Source organism: Piliocolobus tephrosceles, chromosome 16 (genome assembly GCF_002776525.5).
Source record: "Piliocolobus tephrosceles isolate RC106 chromosome 16, ASM277652v3, whole genome shotgun sequence".
Taxonomy (NCBI): Eukaryota; Metazoa; Chordata; class Mammalia; order Primates; family Cercopithecidae; genus Piliocolobus; species Piliocolobus tephrosceles.
Window position 1 is genome coordinate 51815832 of NC_045449.1, and position 19483 is coordinate 51835314.

At 44.2% G+C, this 19483-nt stretch overlaps 1 protein-coding gene across 8 annotated transcripts in view; it reads right to left on the reverse strand.

The window, feature by feature from the left end:
* Positions 1–19483, reverse strand: part of BRCA1 (BRCA1 DNA repair associated) — a 103359-nt gene that overhangs the window by 59112 nt on the left and 24764 nt on the right. For 7 of the 8 annotated variants that reach the window (XM_023204007.1, XM_023204003.3, XM_023204002.3 and 4 more), the window contains 5 exons: positions 10275–10352; positions 8388–8476; positions 6900–7039; positions 2465–2570; positions 80–125 (listed from right to left, as the gene is read on the reverse strand). In XM_023204007.1, coding sequence (XP_023059775.1) covers positions 80–125; positions 2465–2570; positions 6900–7039; positions 8388–8476; positions 10275–10345 — 452 coding nt within the window. In that variant the 5' untranslated portion in view covers positions 10346–10352. The remainder of the gene's footprint in view (positions 1–79; positions 126–2464; positions 2571–6899; positions 7040–8387; positions 8477–10274; positions 10353–19483) is intronic. The other variant, XM_023204006.1, reaches the window with a different exon arrangement.

The window sequence follows — 19483 nt, forward strand, 5'->3', positions numbered from 1 at the left end:
AAAGAGAGAAACATCAATCCTTAATATTAACTAAATAGGAAAATACCAGCTTCATAGGCAAAGGTTCTCTTTGACTCACCTGCAATAAGTTGCTTTATTAACCGTATCTTCAGAAGAATCAGATCCTAAAAAATTTCCCCCCAAAAAAATCAATAAAAGATTTCTTAATTAAAAGGGTTAAACAAAAAATGTACTTGTTGAAAAACAGATATTCAACTAGAAATATTTATTGAGCATCTAGTATGTCGCAGGTACAATGCTAGTTAAGCCAGTGTGTAATACAGAGAAGTGGTTAAAAACACGGGCTTGGCCAGGCACAGTGGCTCTCACCTATAATCCCAGCACTTCATGAGGCCGAGATGGGTGGATTATTTGAGGTTAGGAGTTCGAGACCAGCCTGACCAGCAAGGTGAGACCCTGTTCCTACTGAAAACAAAAACAAAAAGCACAGGCTCTGACGTCTAACTTCCTAGGTTTGAATCATAGCTCAGCCACTTACTAGGTTTACTACCTTGGAAAAATTTCATAACCTCTCTGTGCCTTAATTTCCTCATCTGTAAAATAAGTATAATAGGAACAATCTCAGAGGTCTGACATGCATCTAAATGAGTTATACAAGAAAAACACAATAGTGCCTGGAATATAGTTAAGGCTCCTAAATATTAACTACTATAAGTATTTTTACAATGCCAGTTGTCTAGGAATTTATGATCGTAAGGGGGGAAAACAGTAAGTGTTATGATAAATAGATGGTGGTGCCTGGGAGCTCAAAAGACAGCTACCCTTTTTAATTATAAATATATTCTAAAACAAAAACCCAATTAGAGAGCCCAGTTTGAATTCTGAGCTCAGCAGCTCTTCTTTTTTTTTTTTTTGAGATGGGGTCTTGCTCTGTCACCCAGGTTGGAGTGCAGTGGCAAGATCATAGCTCACTACAGCCTCAAACCCCTGGATTCAATCTACCTGCTCAACTACACCTCCTGAGTAGCTGGGACTACAGATACACACCACCACACCCAGCTAATTTAAAAAAAAAATTTTTTTTTTAGCGATGAGGTCTTGCTATGTTGCCCAGGCTGGTCTCAAACTCCTGGCTTCAAGCAATCCTCTGCCACTGCTGAGATGACAGGTGTTAGATACTATGCTGGCCTCAATTCTTCTTTTTATAAGCTTAAAAAAATTTATTATTAAAAAACAAATTTTTTTTTTTTTTGAGATGGAGTCTCACTCTATTGCCCAGGCTGGAGTGCAGAGACATGGTGTTGGCTCATTGCAACCTCCGCCATCCTGGTTCAAGCAATTCTCCTGCTTCAGCCTCCTGAGTAGCTGGGATTACATGCGTGCACCACCACACCCAGCTAATTTTTTTTTTTTTTTGTATTTTTAGTAAAGAAGGGTTTTACCATGTTACCCAGGCTGGTCTTGAACTCTGACCTCAGGTGGTCTACCTGCCTCAGCCTCCCAAAGTGTTGGGATTACAGGCATGAGCCACTGCACTGGCCAAAATGTATTATTATTGGCCGGGCGCAGTGGCTCAAGCCTGTAATCCCAGCACTTTGGGAGGCCGAGACGGGCGGATCACGAGGTCAGGAGATCGAGACCATCCTGGCTAACACAGTGAAACCCCGTCTCTACTAAAACAAAACAAAACAAAACAAAAAAAACCTAGCTGGGCGAGGTGGCGGGCGCCTGTAGTCCCAGCTACTCAGGAGGCTGAGGCAGGAGAATGGCGTAAACCCGGAAGGCGGAGCTTGCAGTGAGCTGAGATCCGGCCACTGCACTCCAGCCTGGGCGACAGAGCGAGACTCCATCTCAAAAAAAAAAAAAAAAAGGCTTCCTCATCTAGTACAATTTATCTTGGAACTAAATACTGTAGTAATCCATCATGTTTTTTCTTATTGCTACTCTCCATCTTTCCAAAACATATTTACACATATTTAAAACCAGATATTCTTTCTTTTGCTCCCTTTTTTTTTCCGGATGGAGTCTCACTCTTCTTGCCCAGGCTGGAGTGCAATGGTGCAATCTCAGCTCACCTCAACCTCCGCCTCCCGGGTTCAAGTGATTCTCCTGCCTCAGCCTCCCGAGTAGCTGAGATTACAGGCATGCGCCACCACGCCTGGCTAATTTTGTATTTTTTGGTAGAGACAGGATTTCTCCATGTTGGCCAGTCTGGTCTCGAATTCCCAACTTCAGGTGATCCACCCGCCTCGGCCTCCCAAAGTGGTGGGATTACAGGCATGAGCCACCGTGCCCGGCCTCTTTTGCTCCCTTTTGAAAGTAAGATGCTTCAAGGTGGGAACTGCATCTTTTACATTATTTATAACTCACCATAGGGCTCATAAAATTCACTTCCCAAAGTTGCCTACCACAAATATAAATTATGACCAAGATTTTTGGCAAAACGATAACATAAGCAATCCAGCAATTATTATTAAATACTTAAGAAATCTGAGACCCTTACCCAGTTCAATGTAGACAGACTTCTTTTGAGGTTGTATCCGCTGCTTTGTCCTCAGAGTTCTCACAATTCCGAAGTTAGAGAGTGGGACACTGAGACTGGTTTCCTGCTAAACAGTATGGTAAAGAACGGTCAAGCAATTGTTGGCCGGTTCTGTGCTTTTCCTCCTGAAGAGAAACTTGACACCATGGACAAAATAAATTGACCATTACCAGTCAGTTAACATGTATGATGCCTGGAAAAAATGCCCAGAAATTTACACACTAAAATCTCTGAGGTTGGGAGTGGTAGCTCATGCCCATAATCATAGCACTTTGGGAGGCTGGGGCAGGAGGATTGATTAAGGACAGGAGTTCAAGACCAGAGTAAGCAACAGAGTGAGACCCAGTCTCTACAAATAATAGTAGTAGTAATAAAAAAATGTCTGGGATACGTGTGATTTGAATATTTTTCCTTTCTGTTGTCTTAGATTTTTCAAAACTGATTATGTATTGTTTGTGTGATTTTTTGAAGTATTAATATAGCATATTTCGAAGCTGATACTTGATATACATTCCAATCACATCTGATAACATTTTTTGGGGGGGAGGGGACAGAGTCCTGCTCTGTCACCCAGGCTGGAGTGCAGTGGCGCAAACTCAGCTCACTGCAACCTCCGCCTCCTGAGTTCAAGAGATTCTCCTGCCTTAGCCTCCTGAGTAACTGGGACTACAAGCACGTGCCACTATGCCTGGCTAATTTTTGCGTATATATATATATTTTGTTGTTGTTGTTGTTGTTTTGAGACAGAGTCTTGCTCTGTTGCCAGGCTGGAGTGCAGTGGCATGATCTTGGCAAACTGCAACCTCTGCCTCCCAGGTTCAATTGATTCTCCTGCCTCAGCCTCCCGAGTAGCTGGGACTACAGGCGTGCACCACCATGCCTAGTTAATTTTTGTATTTTTAGTAGAGATGGGGTTTCGCAGTGTCGGCCAGGCTGGTCTCAAACTCCTGACCTCAGGTGATCTGCCCACCTTGGCCTCCCAAAGTGCTGGGATTACAGCCATGAGCCAACCATGCCCAGCCAATAACATTTTTAAAAAGGACAAATCATGACAATAAAACCCCAGCACTCCTAAGAACATTTAGTATAGGAAGTAAGAGGCCAACATTACTCTTTTTTTCTTCCTTTTTAGCCTTTCTGTATCTTTTGAAAAATGAAGGCTGGTACTATAAGAACTACTTTTATTTTATTTGTATTTTTTTAGACAGAGTCTTGCTCTGTTGCCTAGGCTGGAGCATGGTGGCGTGATCTCGGTTCACTGCAACCTCTGTCTCCTGGGTTCAAGAGATCCTCCCACCTCAGCCTCCCAAGGAGCTGGGACTACACACCTACGCCACCATGCCTGGCTAATTTTTGTATTTTTTGTAGAGATGGGGTTTCGCCACATTGCCCAGGCTGGTCTTGAACTCCTGGACTCAAGAGATCCACCCGTCTTGGCCTCCCAAAGTGCTAGGATTACAGGCATGAGCCACGGTGCCCAGCCAGAACACTTACATTTTTTTTTCTTTTTTGAGACAGAGTCTCACTGTCGCCCAGGCTAGATTGCAGTAGTGTGATCTCGGCTCGCTGCAACCTCCGGGTCCTAGGTTCAAGCAATTCTTGTGCATCAGCCTCCCCAGTAGCTGGGATTACAGGCACGTGCTACCACACCCAGCTAATTTTTGCATTTTTAGTAGAGATGGGGTTTCACCATGTTGGCTAGGCTGGTCTCAAACTCCTAACCTCAAATGATCTGCCCGCCTCAGCCTCCCAAAGTGCTGGGATTAAAGGTGCAAGCTACTATGCCCAGCCCCAGAATGAATACTTTTTTTTTTTTTTGAGACGGAGTCTTGCTTTGTTGTCCAGGTGGGAGTGCAGTGGCGCCATCTTGGCTCACTGCAAGCTCTGCCTCCCGGGTGCACGCCATTCTCCTGCCTCAGCCTCCCCAGTAGCTGGGACTACAGGCACCTGCCACCACGCCTGGCTAATTTTTTGTATTTTTTTTTTTTTTTGAGACGGAGTCTCGCTCTGTCACCCAGACTGGAGTGCAGTGGCCGGTTCTCAGCTCACTGCAAGCTCCACCTCCCAAGTTTACGCCATTCTCCTGCCTCAGCCTCCCGAGTAGCTAGGACTACAGGCACCCGCCACCTCGCCTGGCTAGTTTTTTGTATTTTTTTTAGTAGAGACGGGGTTTCACCGTTTTAGCCAGGATGGTCTTGATCTCCTAACCTCGTGATCCGCCCGTCTCAGCCTCCCAAAGTGCTGGGATTACAGGCTTGAGCCACCGCGCCCGGCCAATTTTTTGTATTTTTAGTAGAGACGGGGTTTCACCATGTTAGCCAGGATGGTCTCGATTCCCTGACTTCGTGATCCGCCTGCCTCGGCCTCCCAAACTGCTGGGATTACAGGCGTGAGCCACCGCTCCCGGCCATGAATACTTTTTAAGATCTCCATCATTCATGCACATATAAGTAACAACAGAGCAACCATCACTACATTGTCTTTAACAATTACACCTTTTAAGTGGAAGGAATTTTCTCTCTCTCTTTTTTTTGAGACGAAGTCTCGATCTGTAACCCAGGCTGGAGTGCTATGACGCAATCTTGGCTCACTGCAAGCTCCGCCTCCCAGGTTCACACCATTCTCTTGCCTCAGCCTCCAGAGTAGCTGGGACTACAGGCGCCCGCCACCAGGCCCGGCTAATTTTTTTGTATTTTTAGTAGAGAGGGGTTTCACCCTGTTAGCCCGGATGGTCTTCATCTCCTGACCTCGTGATCCGCCCGCGTCAGCCTCCCAAAGTGCTGGGATTACAGGCATGTGCCACCACGCCCAGCTAATTTTTGTATTCTTAGTAGAGACGGGGTTGCACCATGTTGGCCAGGATGGTCTCGATCTCCTGACCTCGTGATCTGCCGGCCTAGGCCTCCCAAAGTGCTGGGATTGCAGGTGTGAGCCACTACGCCTGGCCAGGTTTTTGTTTTTGCAACTAGGTCTTGCTTTGTTGCCGCGCAGTGGACTGATCATAGCTCACAATAGTCTACATCTCCTGGACTCAAGGGATCCTCCTGTCTCAGCTTCCCAAGTAGCTGCGACTACAGGCACACACCACCATGCCCAGATAATTTAAATACACTTTTAAAATAGACAAGGACTTGCTATATTGGCCAAACTGGTCTTGAACTCCTGAGCTCAGGCAATCCTCAAGCCTCCCAGTGCTGGGATTATAGGCGTGAGCCACGGCACCCGGCTTTTTTTTTTTTTTTAAATTGTAGAGACAGTGTCTCACTGTGTTGCCCACACTGGGCTCAAAGGACCTCCTACCTCAGCCTCCCAAAGTGTTGGGATTACAGTCATGAGCCATAGCACCCAGCTGAAGTAATTTCCAAATGCTTAAAAATATCAGTGAACTTACAGCTATTTTAGATAAGCATCACAGAGCAGATAAAGCTCCAAAGCAAGGAAGGGCCTATAAGAGCTCTCTTTTTTTGGCTGGGCGTGGTGGCTCATGCCTGTAATCCCAGCACTTTGAGAGGCCAAGGTGGGTGGATCACCTGGGGTCAGGAGTTCAAGACCAGCCTGACCAATATGGTGAAATCCCGTCTCTACTAAAATTACAAAAATTAGCCAGGTCTGGTGGCATGCCTCTGTAGTCCCAGCTACTCAGGAGGCTGAGGCAGGAGAATCGCTTGAACCTGGGAGGCAGAGGTTGCAGTGAGCTGACATCGTGTCACTGCACTCCAGCCTGGGCACCTGGGCGACAGAGTGAGACTCTGTCTCAAAAAAAATAAAAAAAAAAAAAAAAAAAAATCCGTCTTTTTGGTGTATCTGATGGGGATTTTGCTATGTTGCCTGGGGTGGTCTCAAACCTGGGCTCAAGTGATCCTCCCATTTCAGCCTCCCAAGTAGCTAGGATTATAGGTGCATCCACCTCACCTGGCTGTAAGGTCTCTCTCTTGATCATATCAGGTACCCTGACCTTCTCTGAACTCTAACTGATTAGAACACTTGTCTAACCACTGAATATACCATCTTTCCTTCTTCATTAACTTTTTATATAAATCTATGAGCATCTAGCACATATACTAACATATTCACAATGATCAATAAAGAGATGGTGCCAGAATAAATGAAAATGGGTTTACCGGCCAGGCACAGTGGCTCACACCTGTAATCCCAGCACTTTGGGTGGCCGAGGTGGGTGGATCACCTGAGGTCAGGAGTTCGAGACCAGCCTGGCCAACATGATGAAACCCCGTCTCTACTAAAAATACAAAAATTAGCTGGGCATGGTGGCGCATGCCTGTAATCCCAGCTACTAGGGGGGCTGAGGCAGGAGGACTGCTTCCAGCCTGGGCCACAGGGCAAGACTCCGTCTCAAAAAAAAAAAAAAAAAGAAGAAGAAAACAAATGGTTTTACCAAGGAAGGATTTTCAGGTTCACTCTGTAGAAGTCTTTTGGCACGGTTTCTGTAGCCCACACTTTGGATGAGAGAAACTTCATCTTTTAGATGTTCAGGGGAGTTATTTTCCTTTTTTGCAAAATTATAACTGTTTGCAACTGTAAATTACAAGGGAAAACATTATGTTTGCAGTTAGAGAAAAATGTATGAATTATAATCAAAGAAACCAAGAGAAATCCTATGTATGCTTTTTGTTGTGTTAAGACAATGCACTAAGGTTATCTGTGATTTTTTTAAAAATCAAATTTTAAAAAATCAACTGGAAATTTTACTCCTAGGAAACAAAAACAAATACAAGACCATCAAAGTTACTTAGAGTCCTTGTTTTCTACCTTAACACTAAGAAATCTGCCTATCAATACTGTATTTCACTAAAGCTAAGACACCAACAATGTAAGCTGCACTATTATTTTCTGTATCACTAAGAAAGCAAGCACTCAAATTAAACAAATGACACACCATCAATAGTAAAATGCTCCCAATTTCAGAGATGTTAAGATGTGAAAAATGTGCACCTTACAATTGATAAAATAAGGTGTGAGACCAGTGAGAGTAATTTTTTAAAAACAGATTACAGTGAAGGGGTGGCCTGCCCCTCCACACCTGTGGGTGTTTCTCGTTAGGTGGAACGGGAGACTTGAGAAAAGAAATAAGACATAGAGACAAAGTATAGAGAAAGAAAAGTGGGGCCCAGGGGACCGGCGCTCAGCATACAGAGGACCCACGCCGGCACCGGTCTCTGAGTTCCCTTATTTTTATTGATAATTATCTTTACCATAAAAAAGATAAGGGAGTGGCTGGACAATAGGATCATTGTAAGCAGGAAATCAGCAATAAGACATATGAACAAAAATCCCTGTGACATGAGTAAGTTTAAAGGAAAATGCTGTGCCTTGAGATGCATATGCAAACTCCATAAACCTTTTAGCAGCATTGCTCCAGCAAGTCCCACCTTATTCCTAAAGGCGGTTTTCTCCTTGCTCAGTAAACAAAGCATACAACCGGGTTTTACACGGAGATGTTCCATTGCCCAGGGACGGGCAGGAGACAAATGCTTTTCTCTTACTTGAGATTAAGAGAATGGTGATGACCTTTAACCAGCAAGCAGCCTTTAGCCACTTGTTTAACAAAGCACATCCTGCACAGCCCAAAATCCATTAAACCTTGAGTCACCACAGCACACGTCTTGCAAGGACAAGGTTGGGGGTAGGGTCACAGATTAACAGCATCTCAAATACAGAACAAAATGGAGTCTCTTATGTCTACGTCCTTTTATATAGACACAGTAACAGGCTGATCTCTCTTTCTTTTCCCCACATTACAGATACAGAACTAAAATTAACCTAGACTAAAAGGTGTTATCACGTCACAGAAAGTAATTGTGCAAACTTCCTGAGTTTTCATGGACAGTACTTGAGTGTCATTCGTGGGATATTCAACACTTACACTGCAAACCTGTGTCAAGCTGAAAAGCATGAATGATTTTCAATAGCTCTTCAACAAGTTGACTAAATCTTGTACTTTCTTGTAGGCTTCTGAAATTAAATTGTTTGAGAAACACACTCAGCAAGTGATTATCAACCTTTTAAAGACACTAAAGTAAGAAAAGACATGTAAACAAATAAAAATAAGATGCAGCAACAGTAGAAAACCTCTATAATCAATACATCACTGACATCTGTATAAACTGTGTGACAGTGATTTAGTAACTTTTTGTCATTCATTTAAGCCTACCAAATGCCTAAACTTATGTGATATAATACTGTTCTAAATCCACAGGAGATATAATCCATTGCATAGAAAACTAGAGTACTTTTTTTTTTTTTTTAATTTAGAGACAGGGTCTTGCTCTATTGCCCAGGATAGCATGCAATGCCACAGTCATAGCTCACTGCAGCCTCAAACTTCTGTACTCAAGCTGTCCTCCCACTACAGCCTCCCAAGTAGCTAGGACTATGGGCATATGCCACCATGTACGTTTATTTACTTATTTTTGTTGGTAGTGATGGGGTCTCACTATGTTGCCCAGGCTGATCTCAAACTCCTGGCCTCAAGCAATCATCCCACCTTAGCCTCCTAGAGTGCTAGGGTTATAGGCATAAGCAATTACATCCTGCTGAGCTTACTGTTCTTAACATCTGAACCCTGCCCAATCCCTCACTGTTAGTTCTGCCTCTCAAGGATTTCTGTCAAATTATGATTACATTTCTTTGAAAACACATAGATAACAATGTCCAAAGGGAGATCTGGGTTTAGTAAAGTGGAATTAAAACACAATTCATTCATTCCTTTAAGCATCTGAGTGCCTACTATGCGCCAAATTACGAAAAACAGTGTCGAGACAAAGTTACTACTCTCATAGAATTTACATTGTAGCAGAAGAGATACACAATATAAAAATACATTGTGTTTGTGTAAATAATTAGATAGAAATAAACACACACCTGTAACCCCATCACTTTGGGAGGCCAAGGTGGGCAGATAACCTGAGCTCTGAAGTTACCAGCCCAGGCAACATGGTAATACCTCATGTCTACAAAAAATACAAAAATTGGCCCGACATGGTAGCATGCACCTGTAGTCCCAGCTACTTGGGAGGCTAAGGCAGGAGGAGGCTTGAGGCGGAGGCTGCAGTGAGCCAAGATCATGCCCCTACACTCCAGCCTCAGTGACAGAGCAAGACCCTGTCTTAAAAAAAAAAAAAAAAAAAAAGGCTGTAATCTCAACACTCTGGGAGGCCGAGGCGGGCGGATCACGAGGTCAGCAGATCGAGAACATCCTGGCTAACATGGTGAAACCCCGTCTCTACTAAAAATACAAAAAATTAGCCAGGCATGATGGCGGGTGCCTGTAATCCTAGCTTCTCGGGAGGCTGAGGCAGAATGGCCTGAACCCAGGAGGCACAGCTTGCAGTGAGCCGAGATCGTGCCACTGCACTCTAGCCTCTAGCCTGGGAAACAGAGCGAGACTCCGTCTCAAAAAAAAAAAAAAAAAAAAAGAAAAGAAAAGGAAGCACAATGAAAAAATAAAAACAAGATTAGCAGACAATGGGGGCACAGTGATACAGCCCTACTTTACGTAAATCTGCAAGTTTTTACAGTATTTAGAAGCATTAGAGAAAGGCAGTAAGTTTCTAATACTTGTATAAGATAGACGTCCCATAAAACTTTCAGGAAAATAACTTTGGAAATAATTTACTGTCTGCTAAAAACTCTTTTATAAATTTTTCTACTGATGAATGGTTTTATAGGAACGCTAGCTATGTTATTAAATAATTTCTACTTTTTCCTACTGTTGTTGCTTCCAACCTAGCATCATTACCAAATTATATACCTTTTGGTTATATCATTCTTACACAAAGGACACTGTGAAGGCCCTTTCTTCTGGTTGAGAAGTTTCAGCATGCAAAATCTATAAATTATAAAGAAAGAAAGAACAATTTAAGTTACTTCCTTTTGTAGAGAGATTACTCAAAAGGCAAATAGCCACGAAAAGATAATCTCACAAGTGCCCTTAAGAGCCATTTAAAAAGTAATGGCAGGTGAATTACAAGCTATAGTTTCCTAATTGTTTTTAGATGCCGCATAAGCAAAAACCTAAACTACATAAGCAATGATCTATGAAAACTGAACTTACATGCATATGGCTTACTATTATGATCACATAAAACTTAATATGGCATATTTAATGATATATTCATTATTTCATGTTGCATAATCAAATATAAATGGTAAGTAGTTCATGTAAGATGCTTATAATTAGTTTAAAATCTCAACACCTCACCACAAAGCTACAGTAATCAAGACAGTGTGGTAATAGCATAAGAATAGATACATACATCAATAAAATAGAATTGACAGTACAGAAATAAACTCATACATACATCTGTGATCAAGTAATTTTCAACAATAATAAATACCAGACGATTTTTATATTCTTAGTTTTTTTTTTGAGACAGGGTCTCGCTCTATCACCCAGGCTGAAGGGTAGTGACACAATCTCGGCTCACTGCAGGCTCAAGCAATTCTCGTACCTTAGCCTCCTGAGTAGCTGGGATTACAGACATGTACCACCACACCAAGCTAATTTTTTGTATTTTTAGTTATACCATGTTGGCCGGGCTAGTCTTGAACTCCTGGCCTCAAATTGATCCACCTGCCTTGGCCTCCCAGAGTGCTGGGATTACAGGCATGAACCACCGTGCCCAGGCCATAGATGATTAAATGGGAAAATAATCATCTACATGTAAAAGAATGAAGTTATACTCCTGGCCGGGCACAGTGGCTCACGCCTGTAATCCCAGCACTTTGGAAGACTGAAGCGGGCAGATCACCTGAGGTCAGGAGTTCGAGATCAGCCTGGGCAACACAGTGAAACACCCTTTCTACTAAAAATACAAAATTAGCTGGGCGTGGTGGCACATACCTGTAATCCCAGCTACTCGGGAGGCTGAGGCAGGAGAATCGCTTGAACCTGGGAGGCAGAGGATGCAGTGAGCCAAAATCGTGCCATTGCACTCCAGCCTGGGCAACGAGAGTAAATCTCTGTCACACACACACACACACACACACACACACAAGAATGAAGTTATACTCCTATCTCACACCAAATAACAAAAGTTAACTCAAAGTGGATCATAGACCAGAAGTAGAGAGAGTAATGGTGATGATAATTAAAAGCAGCGATTCACTCATACAACCAATATTTACTATGTCTAGTACTATTATAGATGGAGGGGATTCAATAGAAAAGCAAAATAAGATCCTGCAAAATAAAACATAAAGGACATAATATACTGGTGAAGGGGGTGACTAGGTAGGGAGTAAATAGCAGACACTGACAATGAAGAGACCCAGGAAAGAAAAGATTAAGGGGCTAAAAAAAAAGTCACTGGGGCCATGCACAGTGGTCCACACCTGTAATCCCAGCACTTTAGGAGGTGGGTGAATCACTTGAGGCCAGGAGTTTAAGACCAGCCTGGCCAACGTGGTGAAACCCTGTCTCTACTAAATATACAAAAATTAGCTGGCTGTGGTGGTGGTACACCTGCAGTCCTAGCTACTTGGGAGGCTGAGGCATGAGAATCATTTGAACCTGGGAGGTGGGGGTTACAGTGAGCCAATATTGCACCACTGTACCCCAGCCTGGGCAACAGAGTGAGACTCTGCCTCAAAAAAAAAAAAAAAAAAGGCATTGGGAATTGTGAGAGAAGACACTTAGAGAATATTTTTTACTAGCCAGGTAATTTAACATTTATTACCCTCTCTTGGCTGGGTGCAGTGGCTTATGTCTGCAATCCCAGGAGGCCGAGGCAGGCAGATCACTTGAGGCCAAGAGTTTGAGACCAGCCTGGCCAATGTGGTGAAACCCCATCTCTACTAAAAATACAAAAAAATTAGCCAGGCATGGTGAGCACACGCCTGAATCCCAGCTACTTGGGAGGCTGAGGCATGAGAATCACTGAAACCCAGGAAGGCAGAGGTTGCAGTGAGCTGGGAGAGTGCCACTGTACTCCACCCTGGGCAACAGAGGAAGACTCTGTCTCAAAAAAAAAAAAAAAAAAAAAAAGGCCAGGCATGGTGGCTCACCCCTGTAATCCCAACACTTTGGGGGAGACCAGCCTGAACAACACGGAGAAACCCCGTCTCTACTAAAAATACAAAAATTAGCCGGGCATGGTGGCATGTGCCTGTAATCCTGGCTACTCTGGAGGTTGAGGCAAGAGAATCTCTTGAACCCGGGAGGCAGAGATTGCGGTAAGCAGATATCACACCACTGCACTCCAGCCTGCACTCCAGCCTGGGCAAAAAGAGCGAAACTCCATCTCAAAAACAAACAAACAAACAAAAAACCCAACTCTCTTTCTTTCTGTCTTTCTGTAGTCTTGAACTCCTGACCTCAAGTGATCCGCCTGCTTTAGCTTCCCAAAGTGCTGGGATTACAGGTGTGAGCCATTGCGCCGGGCTACATTTTATTTTTATACAGATGTGGTTTCGCTATATTGCCCAGTCTGGTCTCAAATTCCTAGCCTGAAGTGATCCTCCTGCCTTGGCATCCCAAAGTGCTGGGATGGCTCATGGCCATCACGCCTGGCCTTATCTTCATTTTTATAGAGTAGAGGCTTATCCCAGAACACACAGTAATTAAGCAGTGAAGGTTATGTTGGATCCAGAATTGGATTGTAGCAAAGCCCACAATCTTCCTTTTTTCTTTTTTGACAGGGAAACTAAGTCTGGGGAGAGGCACCCACAATCTTCCTACCAGAGAAAGTGAATATAGTAGGTAAGGTCAAGGAGACTCGGGTCATTCTTTGCCGATATAGATGCTTCAAGTACCACATTGTACTCAACAAAACAATGACTCTATAGTTTGGAAGATGAGGCTGTCAAAAAGCTACCTCCACTGTACATAAGTACTTTTAAAACTCAGAATACAGGCTCCCGCTCCTTCAGAATCTACAAATACTACATATACTCTAGTATAATGGATCACGGATGCATCGAGCATTACTCCAGCAAATAGTACAATTTAACAATTCAGAGCAGGGGAAGAGAGGAAATTCCCTTATGATTGTACTGCAGAATATAGTACAGTAGAGTGACAAGCTAAGCTGTCTTGTGCTGTAGTCTACACAATAATACAAATAATGCAGCGGAACCAGGTATGCAGAAATCAACCAAGATAGGGATTCAAATCTTTCTTTGTGCTAGAAAAAGAACACGTGTATAAAGGTTGTTAACTAAACTCAAAAGAAAAAGAACTTGCATATGACTTGAAAAGACGGAGCGAACTAAAATACTGGCTAGGCATGACTCACACCTGTAATCCTAGCACTTTGGGATGCTGAAGTGGGCAGATGGGTTAAGCCCAAAGTTCAAGACCAGCCTGGGCAACATGGTGAAACTTCGTCTGTACAGAAAACACAACATTTAGCTTGACATGGTGGTGTGCACTTATAGTCCCAGCTACTTGGGAGGCTGAGGTGATAAGATCACTTGAGCCTGGGAGGTCAAGGCTACAGTAAGCCTCATGATCACACCACTGCACTCCAGCTTGGACAACAGAGTGAGACCTTGTCTCAAAAAAAAAAAAAAAAAGTAGCTGTTGAAAAATTTAAGTTACATTTATGGCTCACTTTCTATCTCTTTGAACAAAGTGATTCTAGATCTTCAAAAAAGTATTACAGGCTGGGTGTGGTGGCTCATGCCTATAATCCCAGCATTTTTGGAGGTGGAGGTGGGCAGATCACTTGAGGTCAGTTCAAGACCAGCTTGGTCAACATGGTGAAACAGTCTCTACTAAAAGTACAAGGCTGGGCGTGGTGGCTAATGTCTGTAATCCCAGCACTTTGGGAGGCTGAGGTGGTCAGGAGTTCGAGACCAGCCTGGTCAACATGGTGAAACCTTCTCTACTAAAAATACAAAAATTAGCTATGCATGGTGGTTCACACCTGTAATCCCAGCTACTTGGGAGTCTGAGGCAGAGGAATCGCTTGAACCAGGGAGGCAGAGGCTGCAGTGAGCCGAGATTGTGCCACTGCACTCCAGCCTGGGCAACAGAACAAGACTCCATCTCAAAAAAAAAAAAAGAAAAAGAAAAAAAAAGCATTACACATTGCATTTTTTGCTGGGAAAGTTCAAACTAACGCATGAATGCCTTAAGAAATTTTTTCTAGATTGGTATTATTATCTTTTTTTGTATGCTTCATAAAAGATTTTAGAACTGGCTGGGCAAGGTGGCTTATGCCTGTAATCCTGGCACTCTGGGAGGCCAAGGCAAGCAGATCACCTGAGGTCAGGAGTTTGGGACCAGCCTGGCCTACATAGTGAAACCCTGTCTCTACTAAAAATACAAAAATTAGCTGGGCATGGTGGGACATGCCTGTAGTCCCAGCTACTCAGGAGGCTGAGGCAGGAGACTTGCTTAAACCCAGGAGGTGGAGGCGGCAGTGAGCTGAGATCATGGCCACTGCACTCTAGTCTGGGCGACACAGTGAGACTCCATCTCCCAAAAAAACAAACAAACAAACAAACAAAACAGCCAGGCGCAGTGGCTCACACTTGTAATCCCAGCACTTTAGTAGGCCGAGGTGGGCGGATCACAAGGTCAGGAGATTGAGACCATCCTGGCTAACACAGTGAAACTCTGTCTCTACCAAAAATACAAAAAAATTAGCCAGGCGTGGTGGCGGGCACCTATAGTCCCAGCTACTCGGGAGGCTGAGGAAGGAGAATGAAAAGAACCCGGGAGGCAGATCTTGCAGTAAGCCAAGACTGCACCACTGCACTCCAGCCTGGGCGACAGAGTGAGACTCTCAAAACAAAACAAAACAAAAACCAAAAAACAAACAAAAAAGATTTCAGAACTTTAGGCTTGCTTGGGTCAAAAAAGTTGTTTTATTTTTAGCAATTAGAGTTTATCCGTAGAAAATACAATTAATAAAATCAAAGCATGGGGGTGTCGCTCCTAGGCTCCCAGCTTTCTCATCATATAGATCAAAGTATTATTCAGATTATATTGATATTACAGAAGTAATATCATGAAAAAGTCGATCTGGCACATGGGCATTCTACTGGACATTTTTTTTTTTTGAGACTGAATCTTGCTCTGTTGCCCAGGCTAGAGTGCAGTGGCACGATCTCAACTCACTGAAACCTCTGCCTCCCGGGTTCAAGCGATTCCTCTGCCTCAGCCTCCCAGGTAGCTGGGATGACAGGCGTGCACCACCACGCCTGGCTAATTTTTGTATTTTTAGCAGAGACGGGGTTACCATATTGGCTAGGCTGGTCTCAAATTCCTGACCTCATGATCCGCCTGCCTTGGCCTCCCAAAGTGCTGGGATTACAGGCATGAGCTACCACGCCCGGCTTTGGACTTTTAATTTTAATATAACATTCAAAACACAATTTAAAATATGGCTGGCCCATGTCTGCAAGAAACTTAAAAAAGTAGCTGGGCAGGCTGGGCGCGGTGGCTCAAGCCTGTAATCCCAGCACTTTGGGAGGCTGAGACGGGCGGATCACGAGGTCAAGAGATCGAGACCATCCTGGCTAACATGGTGAAACCCCGTCTCTACTAAAAAATACAAAAAAAAAACTAGCTGGGCGAGGTGGCGGGCGCCTGTAGTCCCAGCTACTCGGGAGGCTGAGGCAGGAGAATGGCGTAAACCCAGGAGGCGGAGCTTGCAGTGAACTGAGATCCGGCCACTGCACTCCAGCCTGGGCAACAGAGCGAGACTCCGTCTCAAAAAAAAAAAAAAAAAAAAATTAGCCGGGCAAATGCCATGTACCTGTAGTCCTAGCTACTTGGGGGGCTAAGATGAGAGGATTGCTTGAGCCCAGGAGTGCAAGGTAAAAGTGAACTATGATCACACCACTGAACTCTAGCCTGGGTGTCAGAGGGAGACACTGTCTCAAACATATATATGTATCACACACACATATATAACATATTTCTATAATATATATGTATACACACATATATATGTATATGACTGGTTCTTTACTGATTATCACAATCTTCATTATTAGGGGTTTCAAGCTTCTCACTCTTCTCCAGTTGCCAACTCTAATCCTCTCAATCTCAACAGTTGTCTTTACCTCCTATTGTCACTGGGCTCAAAGCACCTCAGCATCTTCCTGTAGAATTACTCTCCTTTTCCTTCATTACTGTTTATGAGTAATAATTAACTCTTTCTTACATCCATTTTCTGTTTCCAATCCCTTCTGTCTCCTCTTGGACCTTCTCTTTCTTGCAAACATCTTCCCCATCCTTGAGGGCTTCTTCCTTTTCTAACACAACTCCTATACACATATGCAAAGTTAGTTTCTTTTTCATGGATGTAGTCTATTTTCTTTTTCTTTTTTTTGAGATGGAGTCTCACTCTGTCGTCAGGGTGGAGTGCAGTGGCATGATCTCGGCTCAGGGCAACCTCTGCCTCCCAGGTTCAAGTGATTCCTCTTCCTCAGCCTACCAAATAGCTGGGACTACAGGTGCGTGCACTATGCCAGGCTAGTTTTTTTTGTGTTTTAGTAGAGATAGGCTTTCACCATTTTGACCAGGATGGTCTTGATTACCTGACCTCGTGATCCGCCCACCTCAACCTCCCAAAGTGCTGGGATTACAGGTGTGAGTCACCGTGCCCGGCCTCTCTTTTCTTTTCTTTGTACATTTCTATAAACCTATAATTTACTTCTTCCACAAGTTCTCAAAGCAACTAATGTTCATAATTTAATCCCTCTCTTTTTTTTTTTAAGAGACAGGGTCAGCCTGGCGCAGTGGCTCACACTTGTAATCCCAACACTTTGGGAGGCCAAGGTGGCTGAGGTCAGGAGTAAGAGCAGCCTGGCCAACATGGTGAAACCCCATCTTGACTAAAAATACAAAAATTAGCCAGGTGTGGTGGCAGATGCCTGTAATCCCAGCTACTTGAGAGGCTGAGGCAGGAGAACTGCTTGAACCCATGAGGCGGCGGTTGCAGTGAGCCGAGATGGCGCCACTGCACTCCAGCCAGGGCAATAGAGTGAAACACCGTCTCAAAAAAAAAAAGAAAGACAGGGTCTCACTCTGTCATCTAGGCTGGAGTGTAGTGGTATGATCATAGCTCACTATAGCTTCGAATTCCTGGCCTCGAGTAATCCTCCTGCCTCGGCCTCCTAGAGTGCTGGGGTTATAGGCAGGAGCTACCACACTGGACCCTTAATCTTTTCTTAAGTCACTGTAATAATATAGTATGTTCAGCATTTGTTACTCAAGGTGACAGGAAAACATACAGTTCATTCCAGAAAGATTCTCATCCAGAGAAATTGAAAGCCCCAGCACTTACAAGGTTAATCTTTAGCTATCTATAGTAAATACGAGGACTTTTTTTTTTTTTTTTTGGAGTTTCCCTCTTGTCACCCAGGCTGGAATGCAGCGGCATGATCTCAGCTCACTGCAACATCCACCCTCAGGGTTCAAGAGATTCTCCTGCCTCAGCCTCATGAGTAGCTGCGATTACAGGCATGCGCCACCACGCCCAGCTACTTTTGTATTTTTAGTAAAGACGAGGTTTCACCAAGTTGACCAGGCTGGTCTCAAACTCCTGACCTCAGGTGATCCACCTGCCTCAGCCTCCAAAAGTGCTGGGATTACAGGTCTCAGCCATTGCGCCTGGCCAATAATGGGACTTTTTAACTTCATTTTTCCCCCAGGCTGGAGTACAGTGGTATGATCTCGGCTCACTGCAACCTCCATTTCCCGGGTTGAAGTGATTCTCCTGCCTCAGCCTCCCGAGTAGCTGGGACTACAGGTGCGCACCACCATGCCTGGCTAATTTTTTTTTTTTTTTTTTTGAGACGGAGTCTTGCTCTGTCGCCTGGGCTGGAGTGCAGTGGCCGGATCTCAGCTCACTGCAAGCTCCGCCTCCCGGGTTCACGCCATTCTCCTGCCTCAGCCTCCCGAGTAGCTGGGACTACAGGCGCCCGGCCACCTCGCCCAGCTAGTTTTCTGTATTTTTTTTTTTTAGTAGAGACGGGGTTTCACTGGGTTAGCCAGGCTGGTGTCGAACTCCTGACTTCAAGTGATCTGTCCACCTCAACCCCCCAAAGTGCTGGGATTACAGGCTGGAGCCACCACACCTGGCCTTCTTTTTCGCAAGTATTGACCTGTGAAGAAATAGGTCCTACACCATAGGCAGTTTGAGAAGTACTGCTGTAGAGGCCACAAAATTATTAAACTAAAAATTATTTGCTTTTTTTTTTTTTAGACGGAGTCTCATTCTGTTGCCCAGGCTGGAGTGCAGTGTGCATTGGTGTGATCTCGGCTCTTGGCTCACTACAACCTCCGCGTCCCAGGTTCAAGCCATTCTCCTGCCTCAGCCTCCCAAGTAGCTAGGATTACAGGGCTGCACCACCATGCCCCGCTAATTTTTGTATTTGCAGTAGAGACAAGGTTTTACCATGTTGGTCAGGCTGGTCTTGAACTCCTGACCTCATAATCCGCCTGCCTCGGCCTCCCAGAGCGCTGGGATTACAGTTATGAGCCACCGCACCAGGCTATACTAAAAATTCCTGAAGTAGAGAGATAAAGCTGTGTTGTCTTGGCACATGTCCAGGGACCAGGGGCTGCAGAATCAGATGGAAAATGCTGGGAACAGATTTAGGCCAATGGCATGACATGGCACAGGGAAAAGACAGTGGAAATGAGCTTCTGAATTCTTACTGGGACAGAAGAATGGGAAGAAAAAGACAGAATTCAGAGGAGGGCATTAGCCAGCTGGCAGACTTGTGTTCAGAGGGTCTCTCTCCAAAGGGAACAGGTTTCCTTCAGCTTCAGCCAGCCCTCATTATCCTTAGAGAAGCAGCTGTTCCCTTTCTTAGCTTATGGAAACATTCTAAGAATCTGATGAAAATTATGGACTATCTTCCCAGAAAAATGTACATGGCCATAGTTTTTAACACAATTTAAATATAATTCTAGGAAATTCATAAGGACTATTCATAAACCCCAAGTTAAGAACTCTGGAATTTAAAAATTCCTCAAAGGATACATAAGAGATTGAT